General features: G+C 35.5%; 1 protein-coding gene across 1 annotated transcript in view; it reads left to right on the forward strand.

The window, feature by feature from the left end:
- The window catches only part of itgb5 (integrin, beta 5), a 61,314-nt gene extending 40,305 nt beyond the window's left edge, over positions 1 to 21,009 (forward strand). The window contains exons 12-16 of the mRNA XM_061970937.2: positions 12,628 to 12,850; positions 14,195 to 14,298; positions 16,641 to 16,760; positions 18,946 to 19,112; positions 19,185 to 21,009. Of these exons, the coding sequence (XP_061826921.2) occupies positions 12,628 to 12,850; positions 14,195 to 14,298; positions 16,641 to 16,760; positions 18,946 to 19,112; positions 19,185 to 19,280 (710 nt within the window). The 3' untranslated portion in view covers positions 19,281 to 21,009. The remainder of the gene's footprint in view (positions 1 to 12,627; positions 12,851 to 14,194; positions 14,299 to 16,640; positions 16,761 to 18,945; positions 19,113 to 19,184) is intronic.
- The last annotated feature ends 602 nt before the right edge of the window (positions 21,010 to 21,611 follow it).

A 21,611-nucleotide genomic window follows, 5' to 3' on the forward strand; every position in this document is an offset into this window, starting at 1 on the left:
AATCAAACTTGATTGCACTTGATTGTGCTTGATTGTTGAACAAGACCAAGTGGAAGGCTCCATTTGCCGTTAATTCCGGACAATAAACCGCTATTTTTTTCCCTACACCTAGTTAAAAAAACAACAACAATCAAGTACACTGAAAATGTGTGTTTGTTTGTGCTATGGCGTCATCTTATGGAAAAGTTAGCTCACTGCACTTCTATTTGGTACTTTCCACTGGAAGTAAAAGTGCCGTTCTGTTTTCTAGCCATCCATAGCGTTCTACTCATATGGATTCTTCATTCATCACTCGAAGTAACGTTTGTAAGTTTCACAAAATAACTAAAACTGTTCATACTTCCTAAACCGTCTGTAGGAGTGTTTTCATGCATATTTGTAGGTGCTAACCTAATGCAATCAAGCAAGCGTCGTTAGCATTAGCTAATATGCTAGCACGTTTACGAGTGTCTGTGTTAGTATCATTAACTTACGACGACATTCTTTTTGTATTGTTTTAATTTCACAAATTCCTCAGTAAATTCACCAAAACGTCACCGTTGAGTTATTGAGTCTGTTTAGCTGATTGGAGAGCTAGCTTGTGCAGCTAGTGGGTCCATGACGATGACTTCTGTTTTGTTTGATCAATCCCGTTTTACTGCCGAGTTACAGACACGATTAAGACAATTAAGATATGTAAATAAACATGTCTAAATAACTCATTTCACAACGTATATATCTGCGACTTATATATGGTGCGGCTAATATATGGAAAAATGTTTTCCTAAAATTTAGTGAGTGTGGCTTATATCAGTTGTGTTGGAAGGCAGGATCGTCAACCAGGACTATTGGCTATCTGTGCTGGACGACAGTCTGTCTCCAGAATGTTCCAGTCATCTTATCCACGTTATCTAACACGGCCATTTATCTCTTTGGCTATCTGTGTATTTATGTCTGCTTCTGGCCCAAAGATCCTTTCAGACGGTAAAACCATCAGAGTCAGACCAGACTACTGGTCTGCTTATTTACAAAGTCTCCTCTTACAGTGGCAGTGAGTGTTTGTTTACTCAACTACAGAGAGTATCTGCATCGGTAGAACAATATTATTTTTTCAAATCCTCTACGAATAACAATAAAAAAAAGCTATTTTTGCAGCTTTGGACTAAAATAAGGTTGACTTTTTCTTCCCCATGTTGTGCAAGTTCTACTTTCTGTTCAGCAGAAATATGTCAACTCAACAGTTTGCACATTCCCGAAATAGTCGCAGCTACGTTCACCCCCTCTTTTTTTTTTGAACTCACCAAAGTTGGCCCAAGCCGCATTCCTCGCATGTTGTGCGTTGCATATAAACGGGAACATGTGTGTGTCTGTGTATGTGGATGACTAAACTGCCGGCTGGTAAAAAGCGACACCCACAAGAGTCATTCACACGCTCGCCATCACGTTTTACATCTTCCTTTGTTTTGCTTTGTGGCTTATTGCATTTGTCGAGACACACGTACATAACCACTGCAAGCATCATAGTTGCTCTCCATTGTTGCAAAAATATGAGCTAAACTCTGACCCTTGGGCCAAGTACGGTCCTCCAGCATCTTCAATTTGGCCCGCGAGACGTCATGAGTTGAACAAAACATCGTACCACGGAATGATTTCAAATTATTCTTAAATACCAGGCGGGGTCTGAATGCCAAATATTTGATCTTGTGGACAATGTAACCCTTGAAAGTACTTAGAAATAATAGCACACCATTTACTTATATGACACAATCCAAACAACCTTCCCTATTCATGGTGCAAAAAAAAAAATGCAACTAACATAAAAGTCAACACACATGGTCACACATAACACAATCTGCTCACTGAACATTGTGGATGTTTTAAAAAAAACGCCCAAACACCATAACAAAATTCAAAATTACACCCATTTAAAACCATTAGAGTGCATGATGGGAAAAATGCTAAACACTCTCCCCACTTATCCATTTGCCGAATTTTAGCTGCTTGATTACAAAACTTTAAGAAGGTCGTCACGGAAGTAAACGAGGTAGGAGTCAAACTTTTACATCTTCTTAATATCCAATTATAGTAATTAAATATTTATTATATTAATTCTATATCATAATAATATAATATGTATATGTGGATATATGTATATACAGTATATATATGTGTATATATAATCTCATATATATATATATACTGTGTATATATATATATATATATATACACACATATATATGTAGATGTGTGTGTGTGTATGTGTGTGTGTATATATATATATATATATATATATATATATATATATATATATATATTACCAAGAGTATTTGGCCACCCATCCAAATGATCAGAATGAGGTGTCCTAATCACTTGGCCCAGCCACAGGTGTATAAAATCAAGCACTTAGGCATGGAGACTGTTTCTACAAACATTTGTGAAAGAATGGGAATCGGTGATTTCCAGCGTGGAACTGTCATAGGATGCCACCTGTGCAACAAATCCAGTCGTGAAATGTCCTCGCTTCTAAATATTCCGAAGTCAACTGTCGGCTTTATTATAAGAAAATGGAAGAGTTTGGGAAAAACAGCAAGTCAGCCACGAAGTGGTAGGCCACGTAAACTGACAGAGAGGGGTCAGCGAATGCTGAAGCGCATAGTGCAAAGAGTTGCTACAGAGCTCCAAACTTCATGTGACCTTCCAATTAGCCCACGTACAGTACGCAGAGAGCTTCATGAAATGAGTTTCCATGGCCGAGCAGCTGCATCTCAGCCATACATCACCCAGTCCAATGCAAAGCGTTGGATGCAGTGGTGTAAAGCACGTCACCACTGGACTCTAAAGCAGTGGAGACGTGTTCTCTGGAGTGATAAATCACGCTTTTCCATTTGGCAATCTGGTGGACAAGTCTGGGTTTGGAGGTTGCCAGGAAAACGGTACATTTCGGACTGCATTGTGCCGAGTGTGACATTTGGTGGAGGAGGAATTATGGTGTGGAGTTGTTTTTCAGTAGTTGGGCTTGGCCCCTTAGTTCCAGTGAAAGGAAATTTGAATGCTCCAGGATACCAAAACATTTTGGACAATTCCATGCCCACAACCTTGTGGGAACAGTTTGGAGCGGGCCCCTTCTTCTTCCAACATGACTGTGCACCAGTGCTCAAAGCAAGGTCCATAAAGACATTGATGACAGAGTCTTGTGTGTGTGTGTGTGTGTGTGTGTATATATATATATATATATATATATATATATATATATATACATAAAATGTCGGTTTTTGGCCCCCAGGCCAAAGTTTTTTAGCCCAATGCGGCCCCCAAGTCAAAAAATTTGGACAGCCCTGGTCTAGGCCCAGCTTCAGAATCACTGCGAGCTTTATGCATCATAGTTGCTCTCCATTGTTGCAGAAATCTGAGCAGTCAAAAGTGTAGAGACACCTTCTCATTCAACAGCAACTTTTGACTGCTACGTTTTGACTGTTGACTCTGATGCTCAAACTCGAGCAAGCGGTGTGAGGCGTGACTCAACCTGACCGCCACAAACAAAAACGCTCTCGGCGTGTCTGTCATGGCGCAAAATACCACAGCCGCGCCCTAATCCATCCCACCCCGTGGCAACGGCTAGTAACGTTCACCGGAAACCTGACTCTCGCTTTTAGCTGCGAAAAAGGCTTGAGATCTAAGGAGAGGTGTGGGAAGTCCTCACAGGTGTTCTGCCTTCCAGCCGGAGATAATGATCACTTTTACTCACGACTGATGCTTTGCTCCCCCGGCAAATTTCGGCTTTAAACGAAATAGCAAAACTGGAAACTGAAATGAGTTTGTTTTCATCTTGGAGCCAAAAAATGCAAATATTTGACAATAAATTAGAAAACCTGCCCTTACTGATTTCTGAAAACAGGAAGTGTTCCATGCACGCATGTCCAAGTACTTTATTGCCCAATCAAAGATGGCTTATCACATTGTAATTGTCGTGTTTATGACTCTATTAGGTGTGTCTTGATACAACTTTGTCACTTCCAACACCATACAGATATTGGAGCCTTGAGTATTGGCCGATAACGATATGGATTCAATACGATATGACCAGGAATATCCGATTCTTATTTCTCCATATTAAATGGATTCAGAATTTTCAGAAATTGTTAAAATAAATGACAGGGACAAGGACAAGGACAAGATATTTAATGTTCGAACTGAGAAACTTTTTTTTTTGTGCAAATAATCATTAACTTAGAATTTAATGGCAGCAACACATTGCAAAAAAGTTGTCACAGGGGCATTTTTACCACTGTGTTACATGGCCTTTCCTTTTAACAACACTCTGTAAACATTTGGGAACCGAGGAGACCAATTTTTGAAGCTTCTCAGGTGGAATTATTTCCCATTCTTGCTTGATGTACAGCTTAAGTTGTTCAACAGTCCGGGGTCTCTGTTGTGGTATTTTAGGCTTGAAATTGCGCCACACATTTACAATGGGAGACAGGTCTGGACCACAGTGTGTGTGTGTGTGTGTGTGTGTGTGTGTGTGTGTGTGTGTGTGTGTGTGTGTGTGTGTGTGTGTGTGTGTGTGTGTGTGTGTGTGTGTGTGTGTGTGTGTGTGTGTGTGTGTGTGTGTGTGTGTGTGTGTGTGTGTGTGTGTGTGTGTGTGTGTGTGTGTGTGTGTGTGTGTGTGTGTGTGTGTGTGTGTGTGTGTGTGTGTGTGTGTGTGTGTGTGTGTGTGTGTGTGTGTGTGTGTGTGTGTGTGTGTGTGTGTGTGTGTGTGTGTGTGTGTGTGTGTGTGTGTGTGTGTGTGTGTGTGTGTGTGTGTGTGTGTGTGTGTGTGTGTGTGTGTGTGTGTGTGTGTGTGTGTGTGTGTGTGTGCATTTTTCAGAGGCAGTGCTGTACCCTTTTTAATTCATTAATACGACGATACTTTATTAGTAGCGGTGTACCGTACAACCCTAGTGGAATGTTAGAAAATGTTTGATTAAGTGAATTGAGTCAAACAAAAAACAATGGTAGGTATGAAAAAACAAAAACCTATTTATTATTGACAGTCTGCAATGGACTTATGCTGTCTTTACGTTGAAGTGGAGTGATAATTGGCCACAATAATTCATGAAGTTTAACTCGTAACGCATTAAGTTCAATGACAATGCGGACACGATTGTTACTCGATATTTTCTAATACACCTCTTCCCTGGAGACTTTGTATGTGTAAGTAATATGCAACTATAATATTTGCCACTTGTCTATTTTGACAAATGTGATGTTTCAAACTGCAATATTGTTCAATTACTATTATATATGTCTACTTTATGTGCTATTTTGTGCTTAGTTGTTGTGTAGCTGCTATCTACGAGTAGCTTATAGCCTACCATGTTTACCTTTTGTAAAAGATTTGACTAAAATAGAAGAAAAGAGCAGCGTTGTTGTTAACTGGCTGTACACAAGTCAACACGCTGCAGGATTGCTTGTATTGCACCTGATATCACACATTTCCCATCCGACATGATATCATTCCACACTTGTTTTTTTGCTGATATTAGAAGAATATTGGTTGGGATCGGGACACCCCGTGTTTTGTTACAATGTTTCTGCCGCAGCAAAGTGTACGTCCATTCATGGTCAAGTTTAAAAGGCGCTTTAGTCCTTTCTTGTAATTCTAATGCCCTATGCTGTTGTCATGGCGACGGATAAAAAAGCACTGATACTGTTTTCACGTTTCTGTAATGACTGCTCTGTCAGTGACGCCATTGGCTGTCAACTTGCTGATGCCTGCACTTGGGCCCCAACGTGATCCCTCTGCTAATTTAGTTGCGCAAGGAGGTTTCACTTCTCCTCGCCGCCACTCCGTGATTATTTTCTCATCGCCAACAACGCGGCGCACGTGACATGTCTCTGCCTGCGCGTCTCTACGGCTCCCGTTCTTAAGCCGGTTTGTAATGCACTTTATGAGCAGTAATATTTATAGAATAGCGCTGAGTCTGAGAGAAGATTCACGCCTGACAGTCCCAACTTGGCAGGATTAGACCTTGGCTTTGGCTTTAAGAGTCCTGCTGGGGACAAAAATACATTGTCGGAGTCTAAAACTCCATCAATTGCAACCTTTTAGAGCTGCACCTCCAGAGAGTGAGGTTTGTTTTTGTGCAAGGCTGGAGGAGGAGCTTCCATGTAGAAACAAACCTCAATTGTACCAATTTCCTCTACTTTTGTGTGTGTTCATGTGGTCATTTACCTTCATTTGTTGAGTAAAACAATATATTTGAACATTTAACAGTAATATGATAAATGTGCTGTCCAGTTGTTACATCTTGATTCTCTCCACTTCTGAGTCTCATTTGCAAGTATAATATTTGCTACTTCGCATGCAGTTGCAATTCCAAGACACTAAATGGCAGTAGTGTAAAGGCTATGGTGTGTTGGAAGTAGTCTTTGCCATGAAGTCGAATGTTCCAATCTCCCGTCTTTTCTGGACTATAGAGCACCGGTACAAAAGCTGCACCCACTAAATTTTAGCAGAATTTGTTCTCCCATATATTAACGGTAACGGACTATAAGCTGCAGATATATACGTTGTGAAATTAGTTATTTACACAGAAAGATTCTGTAAATGTTAATTTACATACCTTAATTGTTTCCAAACGGTGTCTGTAACACGGCAGTAAATCGGCTGATCAAACAAAACAGAAGTCATTGTCATGGACCCACTGGCTGCGCAAGCTAGCTCTCCAATCAGCTAAAGAGACTCAATAACTCCACGGTGACGTTTTGGTGAATTTACTGAGGAATTTGTCAAACTGAAACAATACATAAAGAATGCCATTGTAAGTTAATAATAACATATTAGCTAATGCTAACATTGCTAGCTTCATTACTATGCGATAGCCTGTACAAATATGCGTGAAAACACTCCTTCAGATATCACACATGAGACGCTTTAGTAAGTATGAACTGTTTTAGTTATATTGTAAAACTTACAAACGTAGCTTTGAGTGATGAATGAAGAATCCATACGAGTAAAAATGCTATGGACGGTTGAAAGCACCATTTAGAAGGACACTACCGCACCTGGAGTGAGCGAATTTGTCCATAAGATGGTGCCATAGCACAAACAATAACACACCTTTTCAGTGTATTTGTTTGTTTGTTTTTAACTATTTGCCGCAGGGTTCGAAATGTAGGAAAAAAGTAGCGGTTTATTGTCTGGAATTAACGGTAAATGACCAATGCCTTCCACTTGGTCTTGTTTAAACGCTATGGACGGCTGAAAGGAATTCTACTTCCGGTTTTGAAGCAGTCAATAGGAGGACACTGCAGTGTATTTGGTTGGTTTTAAAAATTATATATATATATATATATATATATATGTGTGTGTGTATTATATATACACGTATTATGATGTCAGCGAAGAAAAATCCATGAATGAGCTGCACTGTTTTATAGGCCCCAGAGTTCAAAGCGTATCCATCCATCCATCCATTTTCTACCGCTTATTCCCTTTGGGGTCACGGGGGGGCGCTGGAGCCTATCTCAGCTACAATCGGGCGGAAGGCGGGGTACACCCTGGACAAGTTGCCACCTCATCGCAGGGCCAACACCGATAGACAGACAACATTCACACACTAGGTAGGGCCAATTTAGTGTTGCCAATCAACTTATCCCCAGGTGCATGTCTTTGGAGGTGGGAGGAAGCCGGAGTACCCGGAGGGAACCCACGCAGTCACGGGGACAACATGCAAACTCCACACAGAAAGATCCCAAGCCCGGGATTGAACCCAAGACTACTCAGGACCTTCGTATTGTGAGGCAGATGCACTAACCCCTCTGCCACCGTGAAGCCCAGTTCAAAGCGTAAGAAAAAAAATTGCATTTTCGGTAGTTGTATATGTGTAAAGCGACCAATCAACAGGAGAAAACCTCCTTGGTGGTGGTATATTAAAAAAAGAGCCTGGTGAAGTTTGAGCTTCAGTTTGTTGTGTTCCTCTTATCAGGAGCCAGGAATAATATTGTAACATTAGCCCTGAAGGAGGATGACATGTCAGACATATTTAGTGTCAGGGTTCATAAAGGAGCCAAGTATCCACCTTGGCAGTCTGAGTGATTGTTTATATCAGTGGTGCTCACACCTTTTCTGCAGGCGAGCTACTTTTCAATTGTCCAAGTCGAGGGGATCTACCTCATTCATATTTATAATTAATATTTATGTATTTATGAAAGAGGCGTTAACAAGTTAAATGTGTTTAATGATAATACAAGCATGTTTAACACATATAGATTCCTTTCTTTCATGAAGACAAGAATATTCAATTGGGGGAGAAAAAAAAGTCCTCCTTTCTGTCCAGTACTACATGAAAGTGGTTGGTTTTTGGCATCTTATTTGTCCAGCTTCCATATTCCTTTTTATACTTTACAAGAAATACATTTGCGGCAAACTCCGTAGCTTGCTAGCTTGTGTGCGGTAGCTTTCTGAGACTCTTATTTTGTTAGCGCAGACAGGATGAAGCAGGGCTTTTATTGTGAAGACACGAACTGTGCGGTCGGTCTTTAGAGTTTTGACGGCAGGTACGGCGCGAGAGTCTGTTGAAATAAAAAGTGTTTCTCGCCTTCCTGTCGGTCATTTTTCCTTAATAATGATCTGGTAGCAGCCAGTGTCATCTCACAAGACCCTCGGGTACTGAGAATGTCAATCAAATGACAAAAGTGATGTCTTGGTGAAGATTGATGTTCGCTAATTTTTAGGTCTATTTTTTTAATGCCTGGCTGGCGATCGACTGACACACCCTCCACGATCGACCGGTAGCTTGACGTCGACGTAATGGGCACCCTTGGTTTATATATTCCTTTCGGTTTCTTGTGTTTCCTACTATAGTATGAATTTATCAAGTGTCTCCATTAGAGATCGACCGATTATCGGCGCCGATATTTGTCATTTGGACGTTTATCGGTATCTGCCTTTTTTTTTTTTTATTGGTATCGGCCCTTTTTTTTTTTTTTTTATCGGTATTGATTCTTTTCTTTTTTTTTACACAAGCAGACAGAGACGGATGCACATGAAGATGACGAATAAAGATTTTTCTGCCAAAAATCCAAACTTAGTGTAAATATATTGACAATTAGGAGACTTGCCGTAAATTCTGGACTATCGGACACTACTTTTTTCCTACACTTTAAACACTGCGGCAAGTAAAACGGTGCGGCTAATTTATGGGTTTTTCTTCGCTGACGGCCATAAAGCAAACAGTTTTCATGAGACACAAACAAAGACACCGTATTTTTTGGACTATAAGTCTCAGTTTTTTTCATAGTTTGGACGGGGGTGCGACTTATACTCAGAAGCGACTTATGTGTGAAATTATTAACACATTACCGTAAAATATTAAATAATATTATTTAGCTCATTCATGTAAGAGACTAGACGTATAAGATTTCATGGGATTTAGCGATTAGGAGTGACAGATTGTTTGGTAAACGTATAGCATGTTCTATATGTTATAGTTATTTGAATGACTCTAACTATAATATGTTACGTTAACATACCAGAAAGGTTCTCAGTTGGTTATTTATGCCTCATATAACGTACACTTATTCAGCCTGTGGTTCACTATTCTTTATTTATTTTAAATTGCCTTTCAAATGTCTATTCTTGGTGTTGGGTTTTATCAAATAAATTTCCCCCAAAAATGCGACTTATACTCCAGTGCGACTTATATGTTTTTTTGCTTCTTTATTATGCATTTTTGGCAGGTGCGACTTATACTCCGAAAAATACGGTAAATGGTGTTTTGTTTGTGCTGTGGCGCCATCTTATTGACAAGTTTGCTCACTGCTGCTGGTTGAATTCCTACAAGTGTTTCCTGCTGTCTAAAGCGTTGAACAGGAAGTAGAAGTGCCATTCCGTCTTTTAGCCGTCCACAGTGTTTCTATTCGTATGGATTCTTCACTCATCACTCCAAACAACGTTTGTAAGTTTTACAATATAACTACAACAATTTTTACTTACTAAACTGTCCCATGTGTGAAACTGAAACTCAAATTTCGCCAGGCCCTTTTTTTTTTTTTTTTTTACCACCGATACCAAAAAGTTTATTAAAAGACGATGCGGCCAATTTATGGATTTTTCTTTGCTGACAGCATGATACAAATTATAAAAAAATTAAAAACTAGCAAATACAAAAAGTGTTTTATTGTTTGTGCTATGGCGGCATCTTTTCGACGGGTTCACTCACTGGATGTGCTGCAGTGTCCTTCTATATAGTTCTTCAAAACTGGAAATAGAATTGCCGTTCAGTCATCTAGCCGTCTGTAACGTTTCTACTCGTATGGATTCTTCATTCATCACTCCAAACACTGTTTGTAAGTTTTACAATATAACTAAAACAATTCTTACTTACTAAACGGTCCCATGTGTGATGTCTGTAGGAGTGTTTTCATGCCTATTTGTACGTGCTATCGTAATGTAATGAAGTTAGCATTGTTAGCATTAGCTAATATACTATTATTAACTTACAATGGCATTCTTTTTTAATTGTTTCAGTTTCAAAAATTCCTCAGTAAATTCACCAAAACATCACCATGGAGTTATTGAGTCTGTTTAGCTGATTGGACAACTAGCTTGCGCAGCTAGTGGGTCCATGACGATGACTTCTGTTTTGTTTGATCAGCCGTTTTACTGCCGTGTTACAGACACCGTTTGGAAACAATTATGGTATCTAAATAAACATTTACAGAATATTTCTGTGTAAATACCTAATCTCACAACGTATTTATCTGCGATTTATAGTCCAATGCAGCTAATATATGGGAAACAAGATCTAAAATTTGGTGAGTGTGGCTTATACACCGGTGCGCTCTACAGTTGGGAAAATGCAGTAAGTAAAGAAGAGCAAGCAGCCGCTCACACATTCTCATACTTTATGTAACATACAGGAAGAATTGTCTGCCAGATTAAAAATGTCTCAGCTGTAATCTACGTGAAGAAGACCAGAAATGGTTTTATTGAAATGTTGGCAATATTTCAGGGTCCCTAACAAGGAAACCTTACAATGAATGAAATCCATAAACTACTATAAAATTGTCTAAACTTGAGTAAATGGCGATGTTGGGAAATGTTTTATTTTTACACATTTTCAGGAGATTTGCCATATTTTGAAAAGCAAATGTTGATGTTCTTCTTAGACACGCGTAATAAAGGTGTTTGTTTTGCTGCTAAATTAAACACAATAGTAGCGCTGCTACTTGTCTCCCAATTCGTTAAAAAAAACTTCAAGTTTGTCCAGCTGATACTATTTATGTTGAAATAACTTTTACTGCACATCAATATCAGCTCAAAATATCAGTAATCGGCCTTATATAATAATCGGTATTGGTTTCGACCCTAAAAAAAACATATTGTTGATCTCTAGTCTCCATGACTTATTTTAGGTTTCTTGACCTCGTGTGAGACCATAAAGTGACTAAATCCTGCACGCTTTTTTATTGGATGTTTTATTTGTGCTGGAGAGGCAGCCATCCTCCCCGTGTCAGTAAGTCTTCGCCATGAAGTGCAGCGGTTTGGGCGATAGCGTCACTTTTTGGAGTCCGCGGGGACAGGCTGCACGCCACAAAGCGTCGGTCTCGTCCAGCTTCCTCTGAGTAAGACAATCCCTCTTCTTAGGAGTGGAAGTCAGACTTAAGACAACATGCAAAGTGACTGCAGAAAGCCACAAAATGGCCAGGAGCCGTCAATTTTGTTAGCAACTGACTTCAAATGCTCAACAACAAGCATGCATCCATTCTGCTTTTCCCTTGGTGTGCTCTCACCACTAACACAAAACTGTGATTTAACCGATTGTCCTCAAAACTTGGTGCAGTTGTGCCGCTTTGGCCAAAATGAAAACAATGATTGATTAATACGATTAAAGAAAAGCTTGGATTTAAATTATATTTCTTTGATTAATTGTTAATGAGTGTAACTAATAAAATGTATCAAATACAGACCGCATAACAGAAGGTAAAACAAGTTAAACATAAAAGACCGTAAAAGGTAAGTACAAGGTAACATAAGGTAATATAATTTAATTAAAGGTAAAACAAGATACAAGAAGGTGAAACAAGATAAAGGACAGTGAAATAAGGAAAAAAGAAGGTAAATGGGGTTAAACGACACAAGAGTAGGTCAATAAAAGGTAAAATAAGGAATATAGAAGGTAAAAGTAATTAATAGAAGTTAACATGAGGTAAACAGAAGGTAAATAAAAGGTAAAATAAGAAATATATAAGGTAAAACAAGATAAAAAAGAAGGTAAAAGTAGTAAATATAAGGTAGAAGAAGGTAAAATAATGAATATAGAAGATAAATGTAAGGTAAAAGTATTAAATATAAGGTGCGAAGCTTACATGGTTTGACCACGAAGAGGGCGGGACTGCACCTTGACTCTTAGAGTAGGCACACTTTTAGATCAGTGGTTCTCAAACTTTCTTTGCTCTCCAACAGTAAATGACAGTTGATTTAATATTACACACAGTTTGAACAGTAACACTGTGTTTAAATATTTAATTATGTGTTTCTTTGGGTACCATTAGATGAGAATCACTCTTTTAGACAGTCGCTCCACTTTCCTTCACGTTTAATTACCGCCCCCTGCTGGTGAGACGAAGGTAGTCATGGCAACCCGCCTGTCTTCCTGTCAGGTCACGGCGAGTGCCACTGCGGCGAGTGCAAGTGTCACGCCGGCTACGTGGGGGACAACTGCAACTGCTCCACGGAGACGGCGTCCTGCGTGGCCGACGACGGGCAGCTGTGCAGCGGGCGGGGCCACTGCGTGTGCGGGCGCTGCCAGTGCACGCAGCCCGGCGCCTTCGGGGACGCCTGCCAAAAGTGCCCCACCTGCCCGGACGCCTGCGACAGCAAAAGGTACATGCACACTAAAGTTGTGAAATACACGTGTATACGTAGAAAAGTAGGAATAAAGATGGTAAACAGTATGCACTTCAAACAAATCGAGTAAACAGTACTCTACATAAACTATATATTAAATATAGTAAACAATACTCTACTGAACATAAATTACATATAAAATATAGTAAACATATGTAAAATATATATGTATACAATCTAGTAAACAGTACTCTACATAAACTATATATAAACTCTAGTAAACAATACTCTACATAAACTAAATAAAAAATACAGTAAACATACATAAAGTATATATGTATACAATCTAGTAAAAGTTAAAGTACCACTGATTGTCACACACACACTTGGTGTGGTGAAATTTGTCCTCTGCATTTGACCCATCCCCTTGATCACCCCCTGGGAGGTGAGGGGAGCAATGGGCAGCAGCGGTGGCCGCGCCCGGGAATCATTTTTGGTGATTTAACCCCCAATTTCAACCCTTGATGCTGAGTGCCAAGCAGGGAGGTAATGGCTCCCATTTGTATAGTCTTTGATATGACTCGTTTGAACTCACAACCTACCGATCTCAGGGCGGACACTCTAACCACTAGGCCACTGAGTAGGTAAACAGTACTCTACATAAACTATATATAAAATCTAGTAAACAATACTCTACATAAACTATATTTAAAATCTAGTAAACGTACATAAAATATATATGTATAAAATCTAGTAAACGATATATATGCCGTACAATAAACAACTATGTATAAAATACTGTCTAGTAAACAGTGTATACATAAAAACTATGTATTAAATATAGGAAAATGTATACATTAAAAACGATGTACAAAATATAGTAAACTATGCATACAATGAAGTAAACCGTTTATACATAAAAACTGTATAACATATTTAACAGTATATACATAAAAACATTGTATAAAATATAGTAAACAGTATATATATTAAAACTCAATAAGATATAGTAAATAGTGTGTATATATATATATATATATATATAAACTAAGATATAGTAAACAGTATATATAAAAACTCAATAAAATATAGTAAACAAGTATAAACTGTACATTAAAACAACGCTGTACAAAGTAAAATATAAAAACAGTGGTTCACTTCTTTTTACACTTGTATGACAAGTTAATGATGTTAAATGTGACTTCAAACACAGTTTGACCCTGGAACAGACTACTGATGTTCCCTAGGAGGTGATCAGTGTCTTACAACATTTTGTTGTGTCCTCAAAGATTCTAACAAGAGTGATGCTTCATGTCAAGGGCCACATTTCAGACATGTTCAAAGAAGTGATTTTATTTTGAAAGAAACTTCTTCCTGCAGAGAATGCGTGGAGTGTCATCTGCTCAAGTCGGGACATCCGTCAGACAACCAGACGTGTCAGCAGCGCGTGTGCAAGGATGAAATAGTCACAGTGGACGCTCTCAGTGAGTAAACAATCTTTGCATGCTTCCTGCAATCAGTAAATTAAATTAAGATAATCCACGTTATGCAGGTCAACTGTGAAGAAATATGAAACATCTTTTGTCTCCTCAAGTCATAATAATACAAATATTTGTATTTATTTTCTAAAATTCTAAAAATAAACGTTATTAATCCTCTAAAAAAAGAGGGAATTAATTTGCCTTTGCATAAACATTAAACATTATATTATACAATATATAATGCATTTATTACTGTTATTACTGTTCAATGTATTCATTCTATTTTATAATTTTAAAATTATTTTATATTTTGTATTATAAATTTGAAATTATTTTAGGTCTTTGATTAATAATTTGTATTCATTGGGTCATGATTAATTAATGGTTAGTCATTGGTTCATGATTAATCATTCGTTAATGATTATTTATTATTAATCATTGGTTCATGACTATTTATGATTAATCATTGGTTCATGATTTTTTTTATGATTAATCATTGGCTAATTGTTATTTATGATTATTTGTTAATGGTTATTCATGATTAATCATTTGTTAATGATTATTTATGATTAATCATTGGTTAATGTTTATTTACGATTAATCATTGGCTAATGATTATTTATGATTAATCATTGGTTAATTGTTATCTATGATTAATCATTGGCAAAGGATTATTTATGATTAATCGTTGGTTAATGCTTATTTATGATTAATCATTGGCTAATGATTATGATTATCAATGGTTAATTGTTATTTATGATTAATCATTGGTTAATGGTTATTTATGATTAATCATTGACTAATGATTATTTATGATCAATCATTGGTTAATTGTTTATGATTAATCATTGGTTTATGATTATTCATTGGTTAATGATTATGTATAATTAACCATTGGTTAATTGTTATTTATGCTTAATAATTGGTTAATGTTATTTATGATTATTAATTATTCATGATTAATCATTGGCTAATGGTTATTTATGATTAATCATTGGTTAATGATTATTTATGATTAATCATTGGTTAATTATTATTTATGATTAGTCATTGGCTAATTATTATTTATGATTAATCATTGGTTTATGATTATACATTGGTTAATGATTATTTATGATTAGTCATTGGTTAATGATTATTTATGATTAGTCATTGGTTAAAGATTATTTATGGTTAGGCATTGGTTAATAATTATGATTAGTCATTGGTTTTTGATTATGTATCATTAACCATTGGTTTGTGATTATCATTAATCATTGGTTCATGATTTATTAATCATTATTATTAATCATTGGCTAATGATTATTTGTGATTGATCATTGGCTAATGATTATGATTAATCATTGGCTAATGATTATTAATAATTAATCATTGGTTAATTATGATTATTGAATTGGTTAATGATTATTTTGATTAGTCATTGGTTAATAATTTTTTATGATTAATCAGTGGTTAATGATTGTGATTAATCATTGGTTCGTGATTATTTATGATTAATCATTGTCTAATTGTTATTTATGATTAATCATTGGTTTATGATTATTCATTGGTTATGATTATGTATGATTAATCATTGGTTAATGATGATTTCTGATTAATAATTGGCTAATGATTATTTATGATTAATCATTGGTTGATTGTTATTTATGATTAATCTTTGGCTAAGGATTATATATGATTAATCGTTGGTTAATGATTATTTATGATTAATCATGTGCTAATGATAATTTCTGATTAATCATTGGTTAATTGTTATTTCTGATTAATCATTGGTTAATGATTATTTATCATAAATCATTGGTGCGTGATTATCATTAGTCATTGGTTCATGATTATTTATCATTAATCATTGTTTATTGACACAATTGAGGGTTGCACTTCTTGTTTACAACCAGAGGAGGTGCTGTTGAGTGTGACATGTTAAATATAAATATGAAGAATATACTTTCAAATGTTGCCAATGAAGCGAGGTTAGTTAGCATGTGACCTGCGAGCCGTGTCATAACTACAAGTTACTCTCTGCAGTTGAGTAAAGCAACATCTTGTGTTTTGCAAAGAAACATGGAATAAACAACATCTGCAGATTAATGTTAATTATAAGGAGATTTTGTGATGACATGACCATAAAAGGTTGAATTTTAACTTCCTGTATGTATTATTTGTTCTCATTAATATTCATGTTTTGTAAACCCATAAAAATGTTCCCCATGTATTCATATTTTATTTTCAACATTTCACTTATTGTATATATTTCATCCATGAAAGAACCTTTCTCATGGTTTATAAAATGTGAGAACGTGGCAAGATGAAGACGATGAGGGTGTACCTAATGTTGTGTCTGGTAGAAACTGAGGAGCCGGGCGCCGTCTTGTGCGTCTACAAGACAGACGACGACTGCGTGATGAAGTTCACGTACTTGGAGCACGCCAGCGGACGAGCGGTGCTGACGGCGCTGAAGGAAGCAGGTACGCACGTCCTGATTGGTCCATTTTGGATTTATTGATCACCGTTACCACTCAACTTAAACAAATACTAACCTCGCTCAAAATTACCTGAACAAATCAAATCTACAAACCTATAATAACTATCAACTTCAATTATTATACATTTTATATTACATTTTGTATTTATATGAATAGCATTCAAATGCTATACAATATATACAGTACTATTAATATATCACATGTAATTATTATATACAATATTATAAATGTTACATTAAATTATTATAAAATTGTACAAAACTATTATGTTAAAATATTATATTATATATATATATATATATATATATATATATATATATATATACACACACACACACACACACACACACACAACTGTTGTTGATACATTACTTTATACAGTACATCATAAATTACAATATTTATTTTGTTTTATAATTTTTTATTGATTAAATATATATTTAATAGAATTATCATACAGTATATACAGTTTTAATATCACATTCAAATATTAGTTTATATCCAATATTATAAATATTACATGAAATTATCATAAAGTATATACTGTACTCTTATGTACAGTATATATACAGTACTATATACAGAACAATTTCTCTTGTGGATCATTAAAGTTTGTCTAAGTCTAATGTCTAAGTCTATTAATACATCACATAAAATGATCATACAATACCATCATAGTATAAACAGTACTAATTTAAATATGTACCATGAAATTATTACAGTATGTAGAGTACTATTAATATGTAACATGAAATTATTACAGTATGTAGAGTACTATTAATATGTAACATTAAATTATTATAGAGTATTGTATTTTTTTATAGTGTATTATATTTTTTATTCTAGTGTTAGTATTTATTTACAATTAGTGTATTGGATGTATTTTATTATGAAAGTGTTGTATTTATTTATAGTGTATTTTATTTATTTCATTATTATAGTGTTGTATTTATTTATAATTAGTGTATTATACTTATTTTTGTGTGTACTTATTTATAAAAAAAAGTATTATATTTATTCAATCATTGTAGTGTTGTACTTAATTATAGTTAGTTTATTGTATCTATTGTATTTGTTTTTTGTATATTTATTTTTTATTAGTGTTGTATTTATTTATAAATAGTGTATTATATTTAATCATTATAGTGTTGTATTTATTTTTAATAAGTGTATTATTTATTTTTAATATAGTATTGTATTAATGATGTTTTATATTTATTCTATTATAAAGTAGTATGTATTTATAATTAGTGTTTTATATTGATCATTATAGTGTTGTATTTAATTATGATTAGTGTATTGTATATATTTTATTCTTAGTGTTTTATGGTGTAATATATGTATTTTTATTATTATAGTGTTGTATTTATTTATAATTAGTGTATTATATTTGTTTTGATATAGGGTTGTATGTATTTATAATTAGTGTATTAAATATTTGTTTTGATATAGTGTTGTATTTATTTATAATTTGTGTATTATATTTAATCAAAGTAGTGTTGTATTCATTTAAAATTAGTGTATTATCTTTATTATAGTGTATTATATATATTTTATTATGGTGTTGTATTTTTTTACAATTAGTGTATTATACATATTTTGATATAGTGTTGTATTTAATTATAATTAGTGTATTTTAATATAGTGTTGTATTTATGTATAATTAGTGTATAACATTTAATCATTATAGTGTTGTGTTTAATTATTATTAGTGTATTGTATTTATTTTATTCTAGTGTTTTATAGTGTACTATATGTGTTTTATTATTATAGTGTTGTATTTATAATTTGTGTATTATTTATTTTAATATAGTGTTGTATTTATTTATAGTTAGTGCATTATATTTGTTTTAATAGTGTTGTATTTATAATTACTGTATTTTATTTATTTTAAAATAGTCCATCCATCCATTTTCTACCGCTTATTCCCTTTTGGGGTCACGGGGGGCGCTGGAGCCTATCTCAGCTACAATCGTGTTGTATTTAATTATAATTAGTGTATAGTATGTATTTTAATATAGTGTTGTAATTAATTATATTTATTTTAATATAGTGTTGTGTTTAATTATAACTAGTGTATAGTATTTTTGACTTATTCTAATATAGGTGAAATAGTAGTATTGTATTATTACTACCATGTGACGTAACCATGACGATGATGTGTCAGAGTGTTCCGGCGGTCCAGACGCGCTGATGGTCCTGCTAGCGGTGGTTGGCAGCATCCTGCTGGTGGGCGTGATCTTGCTGGCCGCCTGGAAGATGGTCATCACCGTGCACGACCGCCGGGAGTTTGCGCGCTTCCAGAGCGCTCGCTCCCGTGCACGCTACGAGGTGGTAAGTGTGCGGCAAGAAGGACCCCTGCCTGAGAGGCGGCCGCGTCTGACGCCTGCACTTCGTGTCCCGCAGGCCTCCAACCCACTCTACAAGCAGCCCTCCTCGGCCGCCTTCGTGGAACTGGACTTTGACCCCTACGCCAAGTCCTACAATGGGGCGGTCCACTGACGCACGTTTTGATGGGCGGGCTGGACACGCCCCCTCTGTCACAAGAACACGCGCGCTAGCTAGCAGGGCCTCTGAGGGGAGCTAAGCTAGCACGTTAGCAGTGTTGATTTTGACACAAACTTCCTCCTATTGTGCCTTTTCCCGGAAATGACTTTCTTCTGCTTCCTGATTGGCTACAAAAAGCTCACAGGAAGTACTCCCAGTCCAAGAAGTACCGTGAGTATGTTGAAAGCAGGAGTGACTCTGCACTTTTTTACCTCCCATTTTCACTCAAAACATCAAACTGCTCGGCTTTCACGAAGAAAGTAGTAAACTTTGATTTGTGGTACATTTTACTGGCTGAAGTACTATATTAATAACTCAACATTCATCTTAATTGATCTTTAATCGCAACAGAAACGGTACCATGCAGGAAGCTAAACATAGAATCTCTTTAGCGCTATCGCTTTTTTACACACTTCAGTTTTTTACCTCTCACTTCTTTTTGTTTTCACTACAGCAAGGAATAAAAAACATAAAACCGCTCAGCTTTTGATCTGGAATAAAAAGTACAAGAGCTACAATGCAAATACAACAGTAAAAGTTTATCGCACTTGCTAGCTAGCTAGCTAGGACTACGGAGTCCTCGCGCTTTGCTACACACTTCAGTTTTTTAAGTCTCACTTCCATTAATTTTCACTACAGCAAGGAATAAAAAACCTCAGTTTTTGATCTGGAATGAGTTTTACAAACAAAGTAAAAAAAAAAGTACAATAGCCACAATGAAAATACTAGAGTAAAAGTTTATCTGTAGTACATTTTACTGGCTAAAGTACAATATTAATAACTCAACAATCATGTTAACTTATCTTTAATCACGTATTTCAAAATAAATGTTCCCCAGCAAGAACCTAACCATAGAGTTTCTTTAGCGCTAGCGAGCTAGCTGGCTAAAACTCCTGCTGTATTAATGCTTAACCTGTCAGCACAAACCTATCAAATTACTACAGCTTTAACACTTTGAGTCGTGAAAAAACATGACAAAAATAAAGCATGTGCATTCAAATTGTTCGGATAACAATATGATGTTGGAAGTTACGTGATAATGTGGAGTCAAAATTGAGAGGAAAATGGCAGCTTCAGATTTCAATAATGAACAATGTTGATGGATAAAATTGATTTTAAATTTAAAGTGGGCTTGTCTTTAATTTCAGGTTGTTGTCAATTCTTTGGCGAACCAAAAAATGGTGAAATGTTAAAACTAAATTTTTTGGGGGAAAAACTGCCGGCAAGTAGGAAAGTGACGTGGTTAACTTTTGCCGCACGCGCCGACATGACGCACACTTCCTGTTCCTCGCCTAAATGTGCACTGACTGGGAACGAAAATTGCGCTACAAAAACAGGTTTGGTACACCTTTATTAAATATTGTAAAAACAAGAAATGCTAAGCTAACATATTAGCCAGGTGTGATCGATGGAAAAAGCTAATTTATAATTTGTTATTTTTACAAAATGCTGAAGAACAATAAAAAATGACTTTGGGCTGAAAATGGCCCCCAGGTTGCAGTTTGGACACACCCAAAGTTGTTTTAAGATGGTGATACACATGACAGGATGACGTTTAGAGTGTGTGTTGTATTGGTGTCACATGTAAATACACCATGCACACTTTGTATGATAACACATGTTTGTGCCGTGCTGCACAACAACAACAACACAATAAATGAGCTTGTTTGAGGTGACTTTACAATATGTGTGTTTTACCTTTTTGGATGTTTTACACCTCTGTGGATTTATTATGGGAATAATTGAATAGTTAAGAAAAAAAATACTTGAAATATAAAAAAACTATTTGAGCAGTTTATTAGCTTCGCAAAGATCACACAACACAAACACACAAAGTCTACCAAGTCCTATTAAACACATTCTACCTGAAAATATTACTAAGTATCAGAAATATGGAACTATTTTACCTCAAAATATGACTAAATATCAGAAATATTGAACGATTCTTCTTCAAAACATTACTAAATATCAGAAATATGAAACTATTGTACCTCAAAACTTTACTAAATGTCAGAAATATGAAACTATTCAACTTAAAATATTGCTAAATATCAGAAATATGAAACTATTATACCTCAAAACATTACTAAATATTAGAAATATGAAACTATTCTACCTCAAAACATTACTACATATCAGAAATATGAAAGTATTCTTCAAAACATTACTAAATATCAGAAATATGAAACTATTCTAACTCAAAACATTACTAAATATCAGATATATGAAACTATTCTACTTAAAATATTGCTAAATATCAGAAATATGAAACTATACCTCAAAATA

This window comes from Nerophis lumbriciformis, linkage group LG13, assembly GCF_033978685.3.
Source record: "Nerophis lumbriciformis linkage group LG13, RoL_Nlum_v2.1, whole genome shotgun sequence".
In the NCBI taxonomy this organism is placed as follows: domain Eukaryota; kingdom Metazoa; phylum Chordata; class Actinopteri; order Syngnathiformes; family Syngnathidae; genus Nerophis; species Nerophis lumbriciformis.